Source organism: Nannospalax galili, unplaced genomic scaffold (genome assembly GCF_000622305.1).
Source record: "Nannospalax galili isolate Female #2095 unplaced genomic scaffold, S.galili_v1.0 scaffold1327, whole genome shotgun sequence".
NCBI lineage: Eukaryota > Metazoa > Chordata > Mammalia > Rodentia > Spalacidae > Nannospalax > Nannospalax galili.
The window spans coordinates 666,167-690,008 of NW_008355982.1; the positions used below are offsets into that span (position 1 = coordinate 666,167).

Genomic DNA, 23,842 nt, shown 5'->3' on the forward strand with positions numbered 1-23,842 from the left:
AAAGATGGCGCCGATATCCGGCTATGACAGTAGTAAACAACCAAACTGAGCATGCTCTGGATTTCCCCTCATCCTCGGGCCGAGAGCGCTCAGATCAGGTGATCCAATAATCAGTTGCCACGTACTAGGCGAGGACAATTTTCTATATAAGCAATCATGGGCCTCGGGTTGGGGTCGGCTCTCTGGTTTCCCCTGAGGACTTTGCACTGCCTGTCGAGATGCAATAAAGCCTTACTGCAGAAGAATCCTGATCGTGTTCTCGTCTCTTCTCGTCCGAGCCTGCTGGCGGGGTGGTCGGGAACAGAGCGAGCAACACCCTAACCCATACACCTGAACCCCAACACACTCATCAGTTCACTAAATTGGACTTGGTTGGTCTGTTATTGGTTCCCTTGCTGGGGTAAATAAACATTTGTTTGCATCTCCCCAGGAATAGTGTCACACAACACAGAGTTTAGAGGAACGTGGTAAAAACAGAACCAAAAAGAATAGGGCTTTGCACAGGGACTAAAACCAGAGTGAGATTCCAAGGAGCTAGATGCATGACAATAGTCAAGGTGGAGTCCAGACGGAAGGCACACAACTTCTAACATCTTTCTTAGTCATAAGCAGTTCTTTGTTTTATTTTTTAACATTTTATTAATTTTTATGCTGGGCATGGTGGCACACACCTTTAATCCCAGTACTCAGGAGGCAGAGACAGGCAGATGTCTGTGACTTCAAGGCCAGCCTGGTCTACCTAGTGAGTTCCAGGCCAGCTGAAGCTACAGGAAGACCTTGTTTCAAAAAGACAAAAAAAAAAAAAAAAATTATTTTATTTTTATTTTATGTATATATGCTTGTATTGCCTGCATATAGGTAAGTGCACCCGTGTCGTGCAATGCCCGAGGACAGAAGAGGCTGTCGGGCCTGGAACTGGAGTTACGACAGTTGTTAGCTGCCATGTGGGTGCTGGGATTTGAACTTGGGTGGTCTTTAAGAACAGCCAACGTTCTAACTGCTGAGCCATCTCTCCAGCCCCATGAACAGTTCTGTATGGGTGCTGGGAACCTAAACTCCAGTCTTCTGCAAGAACACTTGTAACCACTGAGCCATCTGTCTGCCCTCCCTTCTTTTTTTAAAGAAAAAGAAAGTTATTCATCTACAGTGCTGTTCATCAAGTGTAAGCCCAGAGTCCAAGGTTTTAATTACGTATGTTATTATACAAAATCAACTATTCTCATAATTAAAATGTAAACTGGCTATTTTTTTTAAAAAAAGAGACTTCAAGGAGGAAAAGACAACAGCAGCCGGGCATGATGGCACAGACCCATAATACCAGTAGTCAGCCGGCATCTGAAATCCTCATATTTTTTCAATGTAAGTCCTGAGATTTTAGAAGAATTGCCCTATCCTCAGCCCTGCAAATTTCTAAGGGGAAAATGTCAGATACAAAATGTAATTTTAGCCAGGTGTCAGGGAGGCAGAGACAAGTAGATCTCTCAGAGATCAAGGCCAGCCCAGTGTACATAGTGAGTTCCAGGCCAACTGGGGCTATAGCAGTGTGAAAGGCATGCCTCCTCATCCATGTTCAAAGTGTTCACAACACAGTGTCACAAACGGCCAGGCGCTTAGTGCTCTTAGTGTCCTCCACTTCCCCTTCCAGGGGCCGCTTTTGGCTGGTAGAAGGCTGGAAATGAAGGAAAGGGGAGACTTGTTCAAAAGAGAATCACAGCTTCCCACCAAAGCTCCTGAATAAGATTCCAGTAAATTGGGGGCATTTCATGTCAAACATTAAGGACAAGAACTGCTAGTTGTGGTGACAACTGAATACCCCCCAACACACCTCTGGAATACTTATCTACTTGACATTTCTCTCTGGTGATTTCCAAGTCCTTATTAGTATACAGTGATTTTTTTTTTTTCTTTGACCTTACACTGGTGCAAAGCAACATGGACTTTGGATTTTTTCCTGGGCAGCATGCTTATGATGCTAGGCAACAGAAGCTGGTCAGCCAGTCGTTCAGCAGGGAAACCCACACAGTCCATTGTACAGTGTTGCTCAGCTACAGTGTTACACAGGTTAGAATTATTAAATGCTTTTTTATTTAAAAGATTTGCAACTTAAAAAAATAAAAATAAAAATTTAAAGATTTGCAACTTAAGATGGATCCCATTGTATGTTGTAGAACATCTAAATATTGAAAGTAGGCAGTACCAACAGTCTTCTTGGTTGTCATCCTGAATGATCAAGTGTAAAGAGACTATCTAGGTTCATGGTATAGCTCAGTGATAAAGGGTGTGCTTAGCATGCACTACAGCCCCCAGTTCAATCCCCAGCACCCAGAGAAAGACAGAAACAGAAAGACAGAGACAGTGCCGAGTTCTGCTTTTTATGAAAACAACAGTTGTCTTTGTTTCTCTATTTTTTCTTTTTTTTGGTCTTTTTGAGACAGGGTCTCCCCTGTAGCCCCAGCTGGCCTGGCACTCCCTATATAGACCAGACTGGCCTCAGTCTCACAGAGATTCACCTGCCTCTGCCCCCTGTGCTGGGATTAAAGGCATATGCCACCACACCCAGCAAGGATCTGCGTTTGGATCCCCAGCATCTACATAAAAAGCCAGGCATGGCATCATGCACCTGTAAACTCAGCTCAGAGGAGACAGAAGGGTCCCCGAGGCCTTGATCTCACAGAGATCTGCCTGCCTCTGCCTCCTGAGGGCTAGGATCAAAGGTGTGTGCCACTTTGTTTCCCTATTTATAGAATCAGAGGAGAACAAAGAGGAAAAAGGTTAGAGATAATTCACCAAAAGAAAACACAACAGGAATTAACAGATATTAATTATTAATATGCTTACAAAGAATGGTAGCAGAATAAAATTGTAATCAAATCACTACAATGAAAGCCCAGGACGGTGGCATACACCTTTAATCCCAGCACTCAGGAGGCAGAAGCAGGCAGATCTCTATGCAATCAAGGCCATCCTGGTCTCCATAGTGAATCCAGGCCAGCTGTAGCTACAAGGATACCCTGTCTCAAAAAAACCAAAAAAAAAAAAAAAAAAAAAAAAAAAAGTGTCTTCAACATAATACTCGTGGGGGTGGGGAGACCAACTCCCCCACTATGAAAACCAAGTGGCCTAGAATGCCCAATCCTCCTGTACCCTACCTCCCAAGTGCTGAGATTACAGGTGTGTGCCATCAAACCTGGCACTAAATCGTTTTTTAAATGTCAAACACCTGCCAATCCAGACTCTTTAGTCATCAACCTTGCTCATTAGCAATGATCATCGGGAGAATACCTGGGCTGGAACCAGCGGTAGGGCCATCAAGTTCCTTTCCTGAGCCAATAGATCCTGAAATTTTCTCTTCATGCCCTCATCCTGTGAAGAAATTAAAAATATAAGCCATGTCTGAGAAAAAGCAAGCTCCTAGAGTATCAGGGCCAAATGGCCCTGCAAAGCAAAAGCAGACCAAGACCACCGTCCTGCCACCAAACCTCATCGCCTTGTAGAAGTTCCCAGATGAAGGGACTGTGGCTGCTCACCTCTGCCTTCTCAGAGCAGTCAGTGCTTACATACTCTCAGTGGGCCAGAGAACCACAGATCATAGCAGTAAAGATTTTGGAACCAGTACCTTAGCTCCTAAGAGACAGCAATCAGGAGGCCAGAATGTAGGGCTGACACCTGATACCCAGAATCCTCCCAGAGCCAAACCCCTTCTTCCCCTGCCACCAATGAGGCCTGGTTAGGGAGACCATCGAAACAGCTAACAAAATATGCTAAGAAATTCACCAGCAAGTGCTAAACAAGTTGCCAGAAGCACCTCAAACCTATAATATCCCGAGCTCAGATCTCATGAGAACAGATGGCAATGCACAGGCCCTAATGCTACAGGTGTCTCAGGATAGAGAAGTAAGTAGGCAGGGAGCATGCCAATGAGTTTTTCCAAGATATGTAGCAACTAGCTCCCACCCCTACCCCTGCAGTTAAATCCTGTAAGGTTCCAGGACTGGCATATAGCAGCCCTGAGGTGGCCTGGCACTGCTCTTCATTTTCAGAAACACAAAGTATCTATCATTAAAAACATGGGCTCTGGGGGCTGGAGAGATGGCTTAGTATTAAGAACACATGTTACTCTTGTAGAAGACTTGAGTTTGGTTCCAAGCATCCACATCCATAGGTAGCTCACAACCACCTAGAACTCTAGCTCCTGGGGATCTGGACACCCTCTTCTGGATTCCACGAGTACCTGTACTCACACACACATGCATGCACATACACACACAATTGAAAATAAATGTTTGCTGGGCATAGTGGCACACGCCTTTAATCCTAGCACTTGGGAGGCAGAGGCAAGTAGATCCTTGTGAGTTCAAGGCCAGCCTAGTCTACATAGCAAATTCCAGATCAGCTGGGGCTACATGGAGATCCTGTCTCAAAAAAACAAAAATTATTTAATTAAAACAAAACTTTAAAAAAAAAAAAAAAAAAACAAGTGGGGCTTTGAGTGGTTAGCAGCCAAGTGGGCCACTCTCAAGGACTGCCTACAGAATACAAACCAGAGCAGTGTGAGTCAAAGCTCTGTACACTTCCCACCCCATTCTTCTACCTTACCATGGCATCCAGGGTGAGGCCCCCAGCATTAGCAATTTGTAGACATGGGCAATTCTAGCTTGAGGACTGATAATGAGCTAGTTTCTTCTGTCTCAGAACCAGAAGCAGCAGCTGCTTCCATCCTTGTCTTACTGGTTACTCCAATCAGACACCCACAACACTCCACCCCACCTGTCTTGATAGCACCACACTCACATGCAGTCTCCCTTAGAGTCTCATGCAGCATGTCTACCAGTCCACACCTTACCCTGCAGCCTCACCAGGATGCCCTCCCTTCCTTTCTGCCCAATCCATCTTAGCCACTATCCTCATTCACTTGGTAATGAATACTCCCAGAACATTCTAGACACCAGGCACTGTTGGCCACAGGGGTGTCCCTACTAAGCACTAGAGTCTTCATCTCCTTTATCTCTGCCAGGCCTTTCAGCCTTCAGATCTCTCCACAACTAAAAATGTGCGCACTTAAAGCCCTGCGGGCAGTAGCCGTGCTTCCTGCTGGTTTACAACCAGGTTCAGCACTGCTTTTATAACCACATGTACTGCTCTGTATAACCATAGTGTTTGAAACGTGAGCTCACTAACTGCTCTGACAGAATGAATGTATGAACAAATGAAACCATGGTGGAATGCTTCTATGGTTTAGATAAGTGCCCCCAAGATCCTATGTATTAAGCTTTGGTCCCTAACCCATGGCACTATTAGAAGAGGTAGAGCCTTTTAGAGGCAGAGGCCATTGGGAAGAACTTACATCATTGGAGGTATGCCCTGGATGGAGATTGTGAACATCTAGTCTTTTATTTATTTATTTATTTGGTCTTTTTGAGACAGGGCCTCCCTGTAGCCCCAGCGGTCCTGGAACCTACTATGTAGACCAGGCTGACCTCGAACTCACAGAGATCTGCTTGCCTCTGCCTCCCGAGTGCTGGGATTAAAGGCGTGCGCTACCACGCCCAGCATCCTTTTATTTTTCAATCTGTGTATATGTGGCACATGTGTGTATATGTGGAGGTCACAGGGTAAACTTGGGTGTTGGTCCTGGCCTTCCATCTTGTTTGCGACAGTGTCTCTTTGTTTACCACTGCCTACACCAGGCTAGCAGGCCTGTGAGCTTCAGTGGCTCTCACAGTAAGAGAGCTAAGATTACAGATGTCAGCCCAGCTTTCCATAGATTCTGGGGATCCGAACTCAGATCTTCATGTTTGCAAGATAAGCCCTTTACCCACTGAATCGTCTCCCCAGGGCCTCTTCCTCTCTTTGTTCATATCAGCCATAAGGTAATCAGGTCTCCTTCACTGCAAACTCCTAATATGATGTACTGCCTTACCATCAGTCATGGACTGAAACTTCCAAAACTAGGCCAAAATAAACCTTTTCTGTAAGTTGATTTATCTTAAGTGTGTGTTACAGTAACAGAAAGCTGACTGGCACAAATGTCCTTCTGGATACCATTGCTGCAGCCAGAATGTCCTGAAGCTACTGAGGTCTCTATTTATAAGCCATCAATTAAAGCAATAATATAAAAAATTCAACTGGCTAGGTCGGGCATGGTGGTACATGCCTTTAATCCCAGCACTCAGGCAGCAGAGGCCTACGGATTTCTGTGAGTTTGAGGCCAGCCTAGTCGACACAGTGAGTTCCAGGATAGTCAGGGCTATACAATGAGACCCTGTCTCAAAACTCCAAAAAAAAGTCCAACATTAGCACAAGTATCAAGATTTATCTGTAAATCATTGAGAAATCTGCATCCCAAAATATTAAGTTATAATATCCCTCACAGCAAGCACGAAGAATTCCTTTATTGTAGTAGAAGTGAGGTAGACAGTGGACATGAGGGATATCCCCCAAACTGGATACTGCTAATGACAAAAAAGAGAGGGAGATTCAGGGTCCCATCACTTGGTCCAGTGCCAAACCCACAAAACTACTAGGCTTCTTTGGACTTTTCCCCAAATCCAACCTAACCATAGCTAGCAGAGGTTTTAGATCACCCATTTGTATTCTTGTCCTCAGTCCATCATGTTCACTCCGCCTTTTGCTGGGAAAGCAAACTGTGGACAAGAAGCATCTTCACATGAGACCTCCAGGGAAGAGCTGAACTTCAACCTTTTCTTTGCTTGTGAATAAGTTTTCTCCTGAGACAAAAAGCACAGGAAAAATGGACTACATTGGCTCATAAATTTGAGGCAGATGTAAAACCTGTTGCCAGGCCTAACTGGCTAGCCCCACTTTTTTTTTTCAAAGCTAACACAGCTCTCCCCCACCTCCATTTGGACCCCAGAGATGCCCTATTAAGGCACATGAAAAGAACCGAGGGGCGCATTTCTCTTTTTCATCAAAATTAAATCCCTGCATGCAAACGCCCTTTGTCGTCAAACCCCTTTTCTCTAAGTCCTGCTGCTTCAAAACTGTGTGGTCTATTAAACACTTCATCAACTGACAGGTTTCTTTTGGGGGCTGCTGTTTCCAGGGAGATATCCAAAACACATATATCTGTACACCTTTTTTTAGCCCCCCCCACCCCTTCTTTTAAGGGCTTGTTCTCAGCCTGAGCTAGCTGACCTTTCAGAAGTCAGGTATGGTGGGTGGTAAGAGAGAAAGGGACAATCTTCCCTGAGTCCCAATCTTCCCTTCACAGTAATGAGGTTTGATTGTTCATGGAGTCCCTAGACCAAGCCAGCTGCCTGCTTAACCCACTCGGCCCCCCAGAAAACAGAGAGAGATCAGAAGTTCACAGAAAGCATGGCCAAGCTGAACGAAAGATCACAATCCATCAGGAAACCGGCTGGATGCTCTTGTTAATTCCATACCAAAGATTAATCTCTCACGCTGGCAGCTCTGAATGAGCTCTGTACAAAATCTCAAGGCAAAAGGCACATGTGAACACAGATGTCACACAGACTTAAAAGTCTCACATGACAGCATGCACTAATGGCATGCTTGCTCACCAGTAACAAGTAGGACCCTTTATACATAATCACATGGCCTCAAAGTAGCTGGATTCTCCCCAGAGAGAATGCTCTCCTGGATCTGCCCCAGTTTCCTTGATTTACGGTAGAAAACAACTGGAATGAAGCCCAGCCCACTCCACCTGTGGGAGGGGGAGGAGAGAATGGAGATAGGTGGGGGTCTAGGCAGACCAAGCTCTCAACGGATTATAGCCACACTATGGGCTCAGGCAGAAAACACCATGAAGTATGTCCATCCAGGAGCCACGAGTTGTGTGGAAAAAGCTAAACACCGCCCCCCCACACACACACCTACAACCTGATTGAAAACAATTACATAAGTGGACCCAACAACACAGAGAACACATGGCCCTCTGCCTCACCTCACTTGGGCAGTTCAGAGCTCCCCTACATTTTAGGTGCTGCCTCACACCCACCTGAAGCCATGGGTGACTCAAGGCTGCTTCTGTGGTAAACCGTGCCTTTGGATCCACAACCAACAGTTTCTTGACAAGGTCCAGAGCTAAAGCAGCAAGAGAAGTAGAGAAATCATAATGAAAAAGATGAATACATGACATCAGCATTATTAAACTATGCCAGAACCACAGGCCACCAGCCAGAGAAGAGAGCACCATGGAGTCGGCAATTTGGTAGAGAGAGCCCTCCAACCCTCCTCCCTCTCTGAATGCTGAGGACTGGGAACTCCAGGAATGAGGACACTTCCCATCTCTTTCTGTTGGGACATCACTGTCCCTCTCTTAGTGTTGGACTCAAGTTCAGACTAATTAAGGCTGAATTTCCACCCAGGTTTGCAATACTCAGAATGAACCACAAACTCTCCAGAGACCATGAACTGATGGTGAGATGCCAGAGAGAGGGGTTCCCTGTACATTCAGGTGTATCAAAATAAGGCCTGGCTACATCAGCAAGCAACTATAGGTTGCTTACATACCTGATTTGCACAACTGCAGCAATATTATTCCTTAAATGTCCTGATATTTAATACAGTCACCAATCGTATATTATTGGACACATTTAGTTTTAATCTTCTTTTTCTCCATCAACTGCAGGGTTGTACTTTTAAATTATAAAATGCAGGTAATTGATGACATTGAACTTTTGCATGGTAGTTATTCAAAGAAATGTTTTCAGCTAAGAATTATTTCACACACTTGAATTGGTACCAGGCACTTGTGTACATTATAGTTAAACCTCACACAAAACCTTTGAGGTAAGGGTTACTGAGTGCCCATTTACAAATACGGAAAATAAAAGCTAAGCATGGTGATGGGTGCCTTTAATCCTGCGGGGGCGAGGGGGGGTAATACACGGGTCTCTGTAAGATCAAGGGGAGACCCTGTCTCAAAAAACAAAAGAAAGAAAGAAAAGAAAAGAAAGTCTCAGAAAGGTCAGATAACTTGCCTAAGGTCACACAATTAAAAAACGGAGACCTAGGACTTAAGCTCAGGCTCAGGCACCCAGGCTCTTAACAATTCCCTCTTCCTCTCATATGGTGCAAATCAATGGAAGACTGACAGGAGAAAACAGAGTTTGAGAAACTCCCACCAACAGAACACCCACATTTCAGTACAGTAAACCACACATTCTTAACCCTTCTGTATCCATACCCTTCTCTGAGACATCTGCCCAGACTTCAGGAATGAAGTTGTATTTTCCACTGGTGATCTGATCCTTCAGTGACACTTGAGTCTTATGCTCAGAGAAAGGTGGATACCCACTAAGGCTTAACATTGGCAGAGAAAGAAAGGAAAAGAGATCAAGAGGCATTCAGATACACAGGCTTCTTCAGCATTATGAAAAATCAGCATTTTCTTTAAATCAAACATAAGCTCTCTACTTGGACACATGTATGATTTCATCTGACCACATCCAACCAGACTGTGAAGCAATGAAAACATTTCTTACCAGATAAAAAGAATAACACCTAAACTCCAGCAGTCCACAGCACGGTTGTACCCGGTAGTCCCAACGGAGAGTAGGACCTCAGGAGCCAAGTAAGTAGGGGTACCACATAAAGTTCTCATGAGGGAGGTCTCCCCCAAAATCTTGGATTGCCCAAAATCAGTGATCTAAAATTACAAATAAAATCAAAACCTTATCACAGCCTGTCATCCCCAAACATGCAAACTAGGTTAGAATCTACTATCCAGTGGACACCTGCCATTAACCCAAAATGTGCACTTTCATGTCTTTGTAAAGTATTTAATTTTGCTTAAAAGAAAATCCCTGTGCCTGAGAATTAAGGTTTTCTAATTTACTTGTAATCTTTATAATATCAAAGTTTCTAACTGTACCACAAACACACTAGGATTCAAACTTACACATATTTCTTAGACCCACGACTCAAATATGACTAACTGTGGCACACTTGAAGAGCTTGGGGACAGAAAAGAAAAATACTTGCACCTGGTGTCACCCTCCAATTCTGAGGCATAGCTAGGTGCTATGAAGTGGCTTATATACAACGGAGCTCAATAAATGCTCAATATACCATTGCCATCCCATGTGATCTCTACAGTGACTGTTGAGTGTGGGAAGTTCAGACGTCCAACTTTTCATATTCCTATTATTTATGTGAGGAATTAAAAGACAGTTTGGAACAGAAATGGACTGCAGCAGCCACACAGCAAGAAAGTCACCTTGATAAGGCAGTCCTCTGCTTGAGATGACAGAAGAACGTTCTCCGGCTTTAAGTCTCGATGGATAATCCCATTTTCGTGAAGGTACTACACAAAAAGGGAGGCAGAACCCTTGATTTATGTGGTACGCATGTGAGGAGAAAGTTACCAACACCTAATTTGTAGCCGGGATGGAAATCAGCTGCATTTTTCATCATCACATTCCTCAAAATCAGACAGAACTGCTTGCACCAGGGCTTAGCACTCAGAAATTTATGTTCTAGAAAATCATTACAAAGTAGAAAAATGAACAAAGCAACTTAGGAAGGTGAATCTTGTGTTTCACAATGCCAGAAAATAAATATCCTTTCCCAGTGACAGAAACATAAGGTGTCTATTTCAACAGAAAATTCAGTAGATGATAGAACATATTCACAGAACATACAAAGTAAACAAGAATTCCATCAAAATGATACATTTTGTGACACTGTCCTAAGAATATTTTTGAAAAGAATCTCAAAAATACATTTGAGCCAAGCGTGGTGATGCACTCATAATCCCAGCACTCAAAGAGGCAGCAGCAGGCCAGGTGTGGTGACACATGCCTTTGATCCCAGGACTCAGGAGGCAGAGGCAGGCGATCTCTATGAATTCAAGTCCAGCCTGGTCTATATAGTAAGTTCCAGGCCAGCTGGGGCTACAGGGAGATCCTGTCTCAAAAAAAAAGAGGCAGAGGCAAGAAGATCAAAAGTTCAAGGACACCCTGAGCCACATAACTAAATAGCTATACCTTGCCTCAATGCACAAAGCAATGACTGGCAAGGTGGCTCAGCAGGTGAAAGTACTTGCTGCCAAGCCTAACAACCTCATGAGCCTACATGGTGCGAGGAGAGAACTGACTCCTACAGGCTGTCCTCTGCCCTACACACATACACACACACACACACACACACACAAAATCTAGTTTTGTTTTGTTTTTTAAGAGTGGGTGTGTGGCTCAGAGATAGAGTACTTGCATAGCATAGACCAGGCACTGGTCCTGAGACACCCCCCCCATACTACAATAAATAAACTAATAAATACCCCAAAAGCTGGGGATATAGCTCAGCAATATAGTGCTTGCCCGGCAGGGACAGTCCTAGGTTCAACCCCTAATATTATAAAAATTAAGAATTAACCTATTCCTAGATGCAAAAACTAACTTTAGTCTTCTAAACTCTGTTGTCCGGCTGAAGAGATGGCTCAGCAGTTAAGAACACTTGGTTGTTCTTGCAGAAGACCCGGGTTCGAATCCCAGCACCCACATGACAGCTATCAACTGTCTGTAACTTTAGTCCCAGGGGATCCGACGGCCTCTTCTGACCTCCGAGGGCATTGCACAGCACAGGTGTACTTACCTACATGCAGGCAATACACGCATGCACATAAAATAAAATAAAAAAAGCCAGGCGTGGTGGCGTACACCTTTAATCCCAGCACTCAGGAGGCAGAGGCAGGTGGATCTCTCTGAGTTCAAGGCCAGCCTGGTCTACATAGTGAGTTCCAGGACAGCTGGGGCTACAGGGAGACCCTGTCTCAAAAAGACCAAAAAACTAATAATAATAATAATAAATAAATAAAATAAAATAAAATAAATAAATTTTAAAAAGTTTTATTTAAAAAAACCTGTTGTCTAAAATAGCATATAAAAATGCACACACACACGGGGCTGGAGGGATGGCTCAGCAGTTAAGAACACTGGTGGTTCCTGCAGAAGACTTGGCTTCGAATCCCAGCACCCACATGGCAGCTAACAACTGTCTGTAATTCCAGTTCCAGGGGATCCAACACCCTCTTCTGACCTGTGCAGGCACTGCATGACACAGGTGCTCTTATCTACATGCAGGCAATACACACATACACATAAAATAAAAATAATTAAATATTTTTTTAAATACACATACACAATTATCAGGAATCAAAATATCCTACATCTACAGATCTGTACACAATTCATCTTTATATTGTTGGTTAATAATATAAGGAAAAGAAATAATAAGGAATCAAACTGCATGACAGCCAACATTAACAAAGGACTGTGAAGCCAGACATGGCAGTGCACGCCTACAATTCCAACACTTGGGAGGTGGAAGAAGGAGGATCAGGAGTTCAAATCTAGTCTTGAGACACAGGAAGTTTAAGTTTATACTGTATGGGACCCTCTTTTTTTTTTTGGTCTTTTTGAGACAGGGTCTCCCTGTAGCCCCAGCTGTCCTGGAATTCACTATGTAGACCAGGCTGGCCTTGAACTCACAGAGATCTGCCTGCCTCTGCCTCCCGAGTGCTGGGATTAAAGGTATGTGCCACCACACCCAGAGGGACCCTCTCATTAAAAAACTTAAAGTTTAAAAAAAAGTTGCTTACAAAGAGCTTGTGGGCTAGGGATATAGCTCTTACCTAGCAAGTACAGGGCCCTGGGTTCCATCCCAACACTGTGAAAAGAAAAAAGAAAGAAAAAGGAAGAAAGGTGGGGAAGGGTTGTGACAACAGAATTCAACCTCTGGACCACCTCTGAAGCCAAACAAAAATTCTTACCAAAAATTTCCACTGGGAAATAAATATGGTAAAAAGATCAAGAAAGAAAAGCCCAGGTGGGCCAAACCCAGGAAAGTCTCCCTCAGTCTTCACTCAGTACAGTAACTGCTCGCAATCCACACCACTTCCTGCCCAGAGTGGGCTTTCAAGAAAAGAAAATGTAGGAGGTAATTACCACCATGGAATTTGTTAAGATTTCCACAAGATGGGAGGCATGGGGCTGTGTGTGTGTGTGTGTGTGTGTGTGTGTGTGTGTGTAGGCATGGGGCTGTGTGTGTGTGTGTGTGTGTGTGTGTGTGTGTGTTACTAGGGAGGGAACCTACAGACTCATGCATGCTAGGCAAGCACTCTACCTCTGAAGTCTATCCCCAATCCTCTTTTCAATTTGTATTTTGAGACTGTTATTATTTTATTCAATTTTTAAATTTTATTTTATTTTACTTTATTTGTCTCTCTAAATTGCCCAAGCTAGCCTTGAACTTAAGAGTCCTGCCTCAGCTTTTCCAAGTAGCTGGATTCCAGGCCTGCACCAGGCTTGGCATACATTTATTTCTTTAGTGCCTTTCCTTACTCTCTTAAATTCACAAGAGCTGTATCATCTGCATCACAGGGGTAGGGATTTTTGCCAAGAACAGAACAACAAATACACAAAACCCCTTGAGCTTTTCTCCCATCCCTTGGTTCTAGCCTAGCAGAAGAGGGATTCTCTTACTTGCACAGCTAGGAGCATCTGATAGAAATAGAGCTTGCAGGTTGCTTCCTTCAGACGTTTGTTCCCTACCACCCTGTCAAATAGCTCTCCACCTTCCATCCTGAAACACAGACAAAGCAGGGCTGTCATTCCTAGAAGGGCAGCATAATGGAAACAAAGTCATTTGGACAAGTCAAGGAAGGCAGGGAGGGAAGAGTAGCTCAGTGGTGCAGCACTTGCCTCACATGCTTGAGGCCCTGGCCTGGGTCACCAGCACCAAAAACAAAACAAGTGACATTTCTATTCATTCTTGACTCCTATTTTTAAGTTAATGAGGTCCGAAGCTGGAAAGACAGCTCAGTGGTTAAGAGCACATACAGCTTTTGCAGAAGAACTGAGTTCAATTTCTAGCACCTCACAACTAGCAGCTCACAACAGCCTCCAGGGAATGCAACTCATAGGTGCACATACCCACATGGAGACACATACTACATATAATTAAAAATAATAAAAAGTGAATCTTTTGGAAAATTAATGTGCTAATAAGCATCACCCACAATCAGATGTTCCAGGTGAATAGGAAGAAAAGATGGAGAGAATATGTAATAGGCATTTATGATTGATTCTTAGGGGCTTTTTTTATTTTATTTTTTATTTTATGTGTATGTGTGTATTGCATGCGTGTAGGTAAGTGCACCTGTGTCGTACTGACCCCGGAGGTCAGAAGAGGCTGTTGGATCCACTGGGATTGTAGTTACAGACAGTTGTTAGCTGCCATTTGGGTGCTGGGATTCAAACCCAGGTCTTCTGCAAGAACAAGCAGGTGTTCTTAACCGCTGAGCCATCTCTCTAGCCCCGATTCTTAGGGGCTTTTAAAAATCTGACTCTTACCACGTATGGTGGCACAGATCTTTAAACACCTTTAATCCCAGTACTCAGGAGGCAAAGGCTGGCGGATCTCTGAGTCTGAGGTCAACCTGGTCGACGTAGTGTATTCCAGGCCAGCTGGGGCTACAGGGAGACCTTATCTCAAAAAAGACGACGAATGAATGAATGAATGAATGAATGAATATCTGATTTTAGAGCCTGGAAGCAGGCCCAAGAGTTTGTGTTCCTGCCGTACCTTCACGTGATGCTGAAACTGATGCAGACAGCCAAACTGGAGTTTACAATCAGACAACTGGGGTCAGAACCCAATTCTACCCTTCCCACCTATGGGTTTTTGGGTGAGCTACCTAACCTGAATGCATACGTACATGGGTGCTCACACACACACTTTAGCCCACCCCCCAAATCCACACTGAGGGCCCTAGCATGAGAAAGGCAAGGCCACATGCAATTCTTTTCTGACTATAGGCACTTAAATGGTAAATGAAATTCAAAACGTTACTACTTACAACTCCAAAACAATGTAATAATCTTGCGCATCAAAAAAGTTTTTAATCTTGATGATACATGGCTAAAAAAGAGAAAAAAAATTGTGAGAAATGTCAAAAAAGAAAACCTCAAAAGACACAGAATTCGAGGCATCCATCTACCCAGGGGATCAGGAAGACCCAGAGTGGGCATTTGGTCCAGTATATCTAGAGAAGGCAAAGTGGAGTCTAGCTGACTCGTCTGTGGACACAGGAAACATTCTACCCCATAATGTCAGAAAGGGAAGCTGATATTTGTATATGAGAATATTCTACCTAGAAATGAAACCAGATCTTGCCAGCCTTCCTCCTCACCTGTCCAAAACAGGATTCAAGGAACCTGACAAGTATCATGAGTAAGCAGCAAGTGGCTGGGGGTGGAGCTCTGTGATGAGGAGCTTGCACAGCAGGCCTGAGACCCTGAGTTCAATCCCTGCACAGGAGTGAAGGAGAAAGAGGACAGACACCATCAAGCTAACCCATAATCCCAGCACCTGGAGGTGGAGGGAGGAAGATCAAGAGTTCAAGGTCAGCCTCATCTACACAGCAAGTTCAAGACCAGCTAGGCAATAGGAGACACCATCTCAACAACAGAAAATAAGGCTGGTTGAGAAGCCGGGTCATGCTGCCAGATATCAGCATCATCCAGCTGTACAGCTGGAACCACCCTGTACTGTGAGATCCTCCCATTTTTCCAGTGGAAGAAGCAAAGTCCAATTTTATAAGACCTTTCAAGCATGCCTGGAAGGGAAGATAGAGCTACATACAGGGTTGATAGTTTGTGATATTTGACTGATATAGGGGACAGAACACTTCAGGCAGGGAAGAGTGGGATTAGGCTGTCTCAAATGCATGCTTAGTGTTATGATTTCCCACTTACAAAGCACACCTATTGTTTTTACAACAGACAGTCAAGTTCAGTGGTAAGGGTAGGAACAAGATTGGGTGAGTAACCATCAGGGACACAGACCCCAGCAGAGAGAATTAAGGATGTTGTGAAAACAAAAGAGAGCTACATTTGTTGTAGGATTAAAATGAAAAATGGTAAAAATCACCATAGTGCTCTTCTTACAAAGCAAATTTCATCAAAACTGTGGAATTTGCCACAGTGAGCTGTCAGTTATCAGGCAGTCAATGAAGACCCCACTGCTTCCCCAGCATGGATGAGCCTGAGGAACACTGCTGAGCACTGAGGCAGTCACTGAAGATTTCCATTTTTATAAGGCTCAAAATAAGCAATAAAATATTGAGGGAAACAACAGTAAGTAATTCAGATGGATGTGGGGATTTTTAGAACATTTATTGTGTGTGTGTGTGTGTGTGTGTGTGTGTGTGTGTGTGTGTATGTACACATGCCAAGGAGCACGTATGGAGATCAGAGAACTTTCGGAAGTTGGTTCTTTCTTTACACCACCATGTGAGTCCCAGGGATGGAATTCAGGTAGTCAGGCTTGACATCAAGTGCCTTAATCCTCTACAGTATGTGTTAGAGAAGAAAAAGGAAAAAAAAAAAAAAAAAAAAAGACAAAGCACACCTATAGTCCCTGTTACTTGGAAACTGAGGCAGGAGGATCACTTGAGCCAGGAGTTAGCTTATCCCGGGCAATATGAAAAGTTCCTGTCTCAAAACAATAACAAAAAACAAAAACAAAAAAAAACCACTCAGGAGGCAGGCAGTTTGGGTAACTAATACAGCAAGACAAAACAAAACAAAACAAAAATGAAAGAAAGGGAGGGGGGAGGGGAGAAAAGTAGAAGGAAGGAAAAGGGGAAAGAAGGGAAGGACATAGCAAAGGAGGCAGGCAGGGAGGCAAAGTGAGCCTGGCAGGTACAGAGAGGAGGAAGAAGTCACAAAGAAAGTAAAAGAAAACCAAGCAGGAACACCAGCTGCTCAGCATCTGGCCAGCAAGCAGGTCCACCCAGTTCTAAATCAACCTACTGAAATACTGTGTCAATTTCAGTGATTTTCTTGTTCTTGGAGGGATGTGAGGAAGCAAAACAATGGAAAAGGAATTCTTTTGTTTGGCAGTTAAAAAGAATAAGGTAGCCTTTAGTTGAACAGGCTAGAAGATTTGGGTCAACTTTAACTCCAAGGCCTACCGAGCTTATGGTTTATGACTTCATGGGTACTCATGAATGAAGAAGCTGAAAGAACTAACAAAAGAAAGACAGGGTCAGACCCACACTCTACATGTTTCTACACTTTTGAAGTATAACAGGCCCTTCCACTGAGAGAGTCACCCTGAAACAAAAAAGAGAACTATTTCCACCCAATAGATACCCATACTGGCTCATCAGCTAGAGGATGCGACTTCTCACTACCTGTCAAGTGCCAATGGAATTAACCGGATTACTTCAAATAAAAGGTATTTAAGGGTGCCAAAACTTCATGTATAATTAACTTCACTATTCTTTACAAATATGGTCACTGTGGCAAATTATCATGAGAGAATAGTTTTGGTAAAGATCTCAAAAGAAATACCATGTGATTAGTAAATCATGAAATTAGGAGCACTTTACACAGTACTGTCCTCTCAAACTTTTGGAATAAAACTCTTCCAAGGTAAATGACACCTAGGTCCATGTACGTGTGTTCACACACATCCAGAGGAAGGAGCCTAGGGTTACACTGACATGTTTTCCACACTTCCCATATTTCGAAACAAGTTTCTATGAGTTATAGTAATACTTACATGATTTAGTTTTTTCAAAATTTCTATTTCATTTTCAACATTGAGAGCAGTGTCCTTAGATAAATAACATTAGAGTTTGTTAATAATACTAATAACCATAGTTGCCAGCATTTTCAAAATATTTACAGTTAAAAAAAACTCAGTTGAGTAAAGGCTGTCTGAATTATAAACCAAGCTCTAGTCATTCAGAGAAATCAAAACCTATAGCCTAATGAATTAAATAACTCCCCTAAATTCATTCTACAATACAATGGTAAGTTGTAAGCATTCAATAAATGGCCAGACCCAATGCCAATCTATATTTTGCTGTTGTGGGCTTTTTTTGTTTTGCTTTGTTGTTCTTTTCCAGTACTAGGAGCTAAACCAAGGATGTTCCCCATACCAAGCAAACATTCTACCATCGAGCTGCATCCCAACCCAAGGATCATCTCACAACAGCTTCATAATCCCCAACTGAACTGGATTCTAAAGTTATCCCCACTTTACAGATGAGGCAACTGAGGTTGAGAGAAGCAAAGCAACTTGTCCCAGGTCCTGTCAGAAGCAAGTATGTTTCCACTAATTCTAATTATCTCAGGGAATTATTCACATTCATAAAAAAATGATAAATGAGCCAGGCGTGGTGGCACACACCTTTAATCCTAGCACTCAGGAGGCAGAGTCAGGCGGATCTCTGTGAGTTCAAGGCCAGCCTGGTGTACATAGCGAGTTCCAGGACAGCTGGAGCTACAGGGAGACCCTGTCTCAAAAAGACCAAAAAAAAAGATAAATGAGGGGCTGGAGAGGCGGCTGAGTGGTTGGGAGCACTAGCTGTTCTTGCAGAGGACAAGCGTTCAATTCCCAGCGCCACATGGCGACTAACAACCATCTATAACTTCAGTTCCAGGGGATCCGACACCCTCTTCTGACCTCTGTGGGTACTGCATGGGAGGGGCACACTTACATACATACAGGCAATACACTCTTACACACAAAATAAAAACAATAAAATATTTTTTAGATGATAAATGAAAATCATAGACAAGAAGACATTTACTATAAAAGAAAATGTTAACTCAGATGTCTAATGAAGCAGACCCAACTTCAACTGCAAACTAACATGTTTGTTGAGACTGAGGGAAGGAGGTTCACAGGACTGAAGTTGTTCTCCACAATTCCAAAAGGGTGAACTTCATAACTCAACTTGCTGGGCTACACCCTCCACTAGCAAAGGATATAGAATTATATATTTATGTAAAATGGACTTTGGCTAAAAGGCCTAGTTGTTTACTTTTAAGGTCTTGCCTTTTCCTGTAAGTTATTACCCTCATTACAGGATGTGTGTCCTCTGATGAGAGAGGGGTCATAAAGAGGCCAATGAGGGAGAGTAAAATTAAGAAGTAAAGATTTACTCTAAGTTTGGAACAATAGACATTTTCTTCTCCCCTAAATGGGAAACAGATCCAGAATCACAGGGGAAAAGGCTTGTAGCAAAGTGAACACAGAACGGAAATTCCTCTTGCCATGTGAGAATAGAATTGTCTAGGGAGAAAAAAATGTGAAGAATGTTAAAGTATAATAACCAGAAACAGCTGGCTGCCAAGGAAGAGGTGATGGGACTGGGCCTGGTGTCACTATTGAGTTATGTGTGGAGAGACTAATACATTTAGCAATATCATTCAGTAAATGTGCACTGCAGAAGAACTGATAAAATGTGTAACTACTACATACAAACTATTTCAGTTTTAAAAATCTGCAACCAAGAACTGGGAATGCAACTCAATGGTTGAACACTTATCTCGCATTCATGAGCCCCTGAGTTTGATCCCCGGGACCACAAAAAATAAATGTCTATGACTAATGCATCAGCACTAAAATAGAGCACAGCACCCAAAAAGGCAAAGAATTGGGTATTACCTAAAGACCAACAAGAGAATTACCTAAATAAATTATGCTAAAATCAGGGCCATTCCTTGCCTGTTTAGACTTTGAGAATCTCTCCAAATCTGTCCTGTTATCATCCAAAACACTTGTACAGTTTTCAACTCCCATCTCAGAACTAAATTCAAACATGCAAAATGCCTCAGACACTGCTTACGGCTCTTAGGAAAATATCTAAGGCTTTGTGGGTCACAACAGGTGCAGGAGAGTTTGGAAAAACAGGCTGTTTCTCTCCTTTACCATTTCAGTTTTTCACACTTCCTAACTGCAGTTAGAGAAACTATACTCTCAAACTGAGTCAAAATACACCTTTCCTTTCTTTAAAAAAAAAAAAAAAAAAATGAATAAATTAGGTGCTGGAGAGACGGTTCAGAAGTTAAGAGCACTAGCTGCTCTGACTGAGGACCTGGGTTCTGTTCCCAGCACCCACATGGCAGCTAACAATGGTGTATAGTGCTAGTTCCAGGGGATCCAATGCCCTCTTCTGGCTTCCACAGGCACTGCATGCACATAGTGTATTTACATACATGTAAGCAAAACACTCATACACATAAAATACAAATAAAAAAATTTTTTTTAATTGTTTTTAGTTGTTTAGGGAGCACTCCTGACTCACTAGAACGCTTTGCTCTTCACAAGCTTCATTTCTGCTAAAACAACCTAAGTGTTGCTTAATGAAACATCTAAAAGAGAGGGATGCAGGTAAACTGTGTTAAGGCGGTGAAATGGAGGGGTTTATGTAAGCATGCACATGCAGAAAGTAGAAGGACAAGCTGTCTATACAAGACGATTTCACCTCTCTCAAAACACTGATTTGTACCAAAATGATAGGAAAATGGAAGAGCAGTGGGTTACACTGGGGATTCTGACTGTTTTTTCCCTATGATTTCCTTTCTGTTACTTTAAAAACAGTCTTGTAACAACTTTGAGCAGGAAGACAAGAATAAGACCTTTTGCTATATACATGATTATATACAACCGATTACTTCTGGAACTAAATTATAAATAAGTTTCTAGATTACTCAAAAGACAGAACTTTTTCAGTGCTGTTAGACAGTGAAAAAGTATTACAGTAAGCAGTGCATTCCTCCAGAGAATGAAGGAGTAGTTGGATTAGTTATTGAAACTATAAAAAAGAGCAAAGACTTGGGCTACAAACATAGGTACTTACTGCTTCTCTGGAAGAGCCGATAGCAAATTTCCTCTTGCTGATGATCTTTATGGCTACTTTCTTACATGTTTTCCTCTCAAAAGCCAGCTTTACTTCCCCACAAGCACCACTAATGGGAAAGACACAGACAGTAACTTTTCATGATGTTTCATCATTAAGATCCACTATGTTCAAGTCTGCTTTGACTATAAGAAATTAAAGATGGGGACCGGGGAAATGACTCAGTGGGCAAAGTGCTTGTCATGCAAGTGAGACCTGAGTTCACATCCCCAGAACCCATGTAAACAAGGCATCATGGCACACATGCTAGCTATAAGGCCAATGATAACCCTGAATTCCTGATCCTCCTGCTAAATTTTAAAAATAGAATAACAAGTGTTTTCCCACCATACATGGTTATCTTTTTTAATACTGGAGATTGAACCCAACATCTTTTTGTTTCAAAAAGAATTTAGCATTTAATGAACCTCCTTGTATGACTTCAAGCCATCAGGACACAGGTGCTACCCATGTCCTCAACCATCTCCTTAGCTCTGCTAAAGAATTTGTCCTTCACCAGAACTTTGTAGAAGCCAGTTCACATAACATCAATGATGGCTACAGCTCCAGTCTTGTTTTTGTCAGCATTTACCCATATCTGCTCACAGACCAAAGTCCACAATTTACCAAGGTTGTCAGTTGGGCAGAAGCTCTGGTTCCTCTTTAAGTAGTAATGCCTCATACCAATTTTCCCAAAGTAACCAGGATAATATTTGTCAAAGTTGACCCTGTGGTGATACATACCATCAGCATTACCCTGGCCTCCTAGGTGCTTCTGTGCTTACCAACAAAGTCATGGCCTCGGCTCACATAACCCCAGAGTTTCCAGATCTTCCCTAGTCTGGCTGGCATGGTGGTGGCCAAAAGGAGAGTGAACCCAAGACCTTACACTAAGTTACATATGTAATTTAGAAGGGTAGGGGCTGACAAGATGGCTCAGCAAATATAGTAACTGCTGTACAAACTTGACAACCTGACTTCAATCTCTGGAACTCATGGTGGAAGGAGAAAACCAACTCCTAAAAGTTATCTTTTGACCTTCACATGCAGGCTATGGTATACAAATATGTATACACACACACACACACACACACACGCACGCACACACATACACACAAATAATCAAGAAAATAAAATAAATAAAAATAAAGGGTGAAATTAAGCCAGATGTGGTGGTACATGCCTAAAATACCAGCATTTGTGAGGGTGAAGCAGTAAGACCTCAAGTTCAAAGATAGTGTGGGGTTATACAGCAAATATAGGCCAGTCTGAGTCACACAGTGAGAGACCTTATCTCATATAACCAAAAGTAGGCTAGTGAGATACCTCATAGGGTAAAAGAGCATGGTGCCACATTTGATAACCTGAGTGCCATCCCCATGACCCACATGATATAAGATGAGAACCAACTCCTGCAAGTTGTCCTCGGATTTCCATAGGTACACTGTTGTATGCATGTGTTGCAAGGGCATGCACATACCCACAAAAAAATAAATAAAAACATTTTTAATAAAAAAATACACTGGGTACAGTAGCTCATGTCTGTAACCCCAGCACTCAGGAGACAGAATTGTTCATGAGTTTGAGGTCAGCCTCTGTCTCAAAAAATCAAAATTTGGGACTAGAGAGATGGCTCAGAGGTTAAGAGCACTGGCTGCTCTTGCAGAGGACCTAGATTCAGTTCCCAGCACCCACATGGCAGCTACAGCCTTCTGTAACTTCACTTCTGAGGATCCTATGGCCTCTTTTGGCCTCCATGATCTGAAATGATCATTGTCAAATAAAGCAGTAATAGACCTATCACAAATACATGTTCAACAGTTTTGTAATAATGAATGTTATAAAACCAAGTACAAAAAAAAAAAAAAAAAAAAAAAAAAAAAAAATCAATGAAAGTATGTAAGAAAGAAATGAAGCCGGGTGTGGTGGCGCATGCCTTTAATCCCAGCACTCTGGAGGCAGAGGCAGGCAGATCTCTGTAAGTTCAAGGCCAGCCTAGTCTACATAGTGAGTTCCAGGACAGCTGGAGCTACAGGGAGACCCTGTCTCAAAAAGACCAAAAAAAAAAAAAAAAAGAAATGAAGTGTGATCTATTTTTTACATACAGAAAAAAAACTTACCTTCCAAGTGTTTTTGACATGATGTATTCATCTCTTAATTCCTTAGGATAAACTGATTGATCATCTACCGTCAGATCAAAAAATACAAAAACTAGGAGAAAAGGACGAAAATGGACTTCTTAATTCAGTATTAGAAAATTGGTTCTAAAATTCTGTTAAGCCCCATGACCTGAGCTTGATCCCCAGAACCCACAGTAGATGGAGAGAACTTATTCCCAGCAGTTCTCCTCTGACATCCACGTGTAAGTGGTGGCATGTGGAAGCCTGTGCTTGCACACAAAATCATACACACACACACAGTAAATGAGTAAATGTAAATAAATAACATGGAGAAGTGACAGGTAAACATTGTCCTCTGGCTTCCACACCCACTTGCACAGGTGAGCACACCTACACAAACACATGCACACATCCATACACCACACACACAAAGAAAAAACTCTTGTCGGTAAGAAAAAAATTAATGCAACTAGGAAGGTGGCATTAACTCTTGAATGTTATCTTACTTAATCTGACTAACTTAAGTCATATTCTACAAGGACACAACTTCCCTTTTATTAGGAGGTTAAGCCCAGCAAGAGGCTGGAGAGATGGCTCAGAGAGATGGTTTAAGAGCACTTGCTGCAGAGGACCCAAATTTGGTTCCCAGCACCCACATCAGGTGGTTCACAACTGCCTGTAACTCCAGTTCCAGGGAATCTAATATGCTCTTTTGACATCTAAGGGCACCTGCACACATGTGGCATACACTCAAACTGACACACACATATACATAAGTAAATATAATATAAATCTGTCTTTAAAAGCACAGTAACTGTGAGATAATATTACCTTTATTTCTACAAAGTGAAAGTGCAATTTCAGAGTTGTTACTCAAAGGCCGTCGTTTTCCTTTTCCTACAAGCTCCATATTCACAAAGGTTCCATTCCCGCTATGATCTTCTATGTATGCAATGTAAGAGTTTTTAGGACCCATTTCCTAAAATAGAGAATATTTATTGCAAAGTTTTAATGGCAGGGATTAACAGTGGGAAGATGC

General features: G+C 42.6%; 1 protein-coding gene and 1 pseudogene across 7 annotated transcripts in view; both read right to left on the reverse strand.

Moving 5' to 3' along the window:
- Window positions 1-844: 844 nt before the first annotated feature.
- Chek2 (checkpoint kinase 2) overlaps window positions 845-23,842 on the reverse strand; it is a 31,496-nt gene continuing 8,498 nt past the window's right edge. For 2 of the 7 annotated variants that reach the window (XM_008854152.3, XM_029556669.1), the window contains 12 exons: window positions 23,635-23,782; window positions 22,804-22,894; window positions 20,645-20,753; window positions 17,554-17,607; window positions 14,843-14,904; window positions 13,467-13,566; window positions 10,202-10,288; window positions 9,468-9,631; window positions 9,170-9,285; window positions 7,979-8,064; window positions 3,283-3,363; window positions 845-1,669 (listed from right to left, as the gene is read on the reverse strand). In XM_008854152.3, the coding sequence (XP_008852374.1) occupies window positions 1,580-1,669; window positions 3,283-3,363; window positions 7,979-8,064; window positions 9,170-9,285; window positions 9,468-9,631; window positions 10,202-10,288; window positions 13,467-13,566; window positions 14,843-14,904; window positions 17,554-17,607; window positions 20,645-20,753; window positions 22,804-22,894; window positions 23,635-23,782 (1,188 nt within the window). In that variant the 3' untranslated portion in view covers window positions 845-1,579. Of the gene's footprint in view, window positions 1,670-3,282; window positions 3,364-6,395; window positions 6,729-7,978; window positions 8,065-9,169; window positions 9,286-9,467; window positions 9,632-10,201; window positions 10,289-13,466; window positions 13,567-14,842; window positions 14,905-17,553; window positions 17,608-20,644; window positions 20,754-22,803; window positions 22,895-23,634; window positions 23,783-23,842 lie in introns of those variants that run through there. The other 5 variants (XM_029556671.1, XM_029556672.1, XR_003847165.1 and 2 more) reach the window with 5 other exon arrangements.
- On the reverse strand, window positions 21,126-21,535 carry LOC115067803 (annotated as a pseudogene).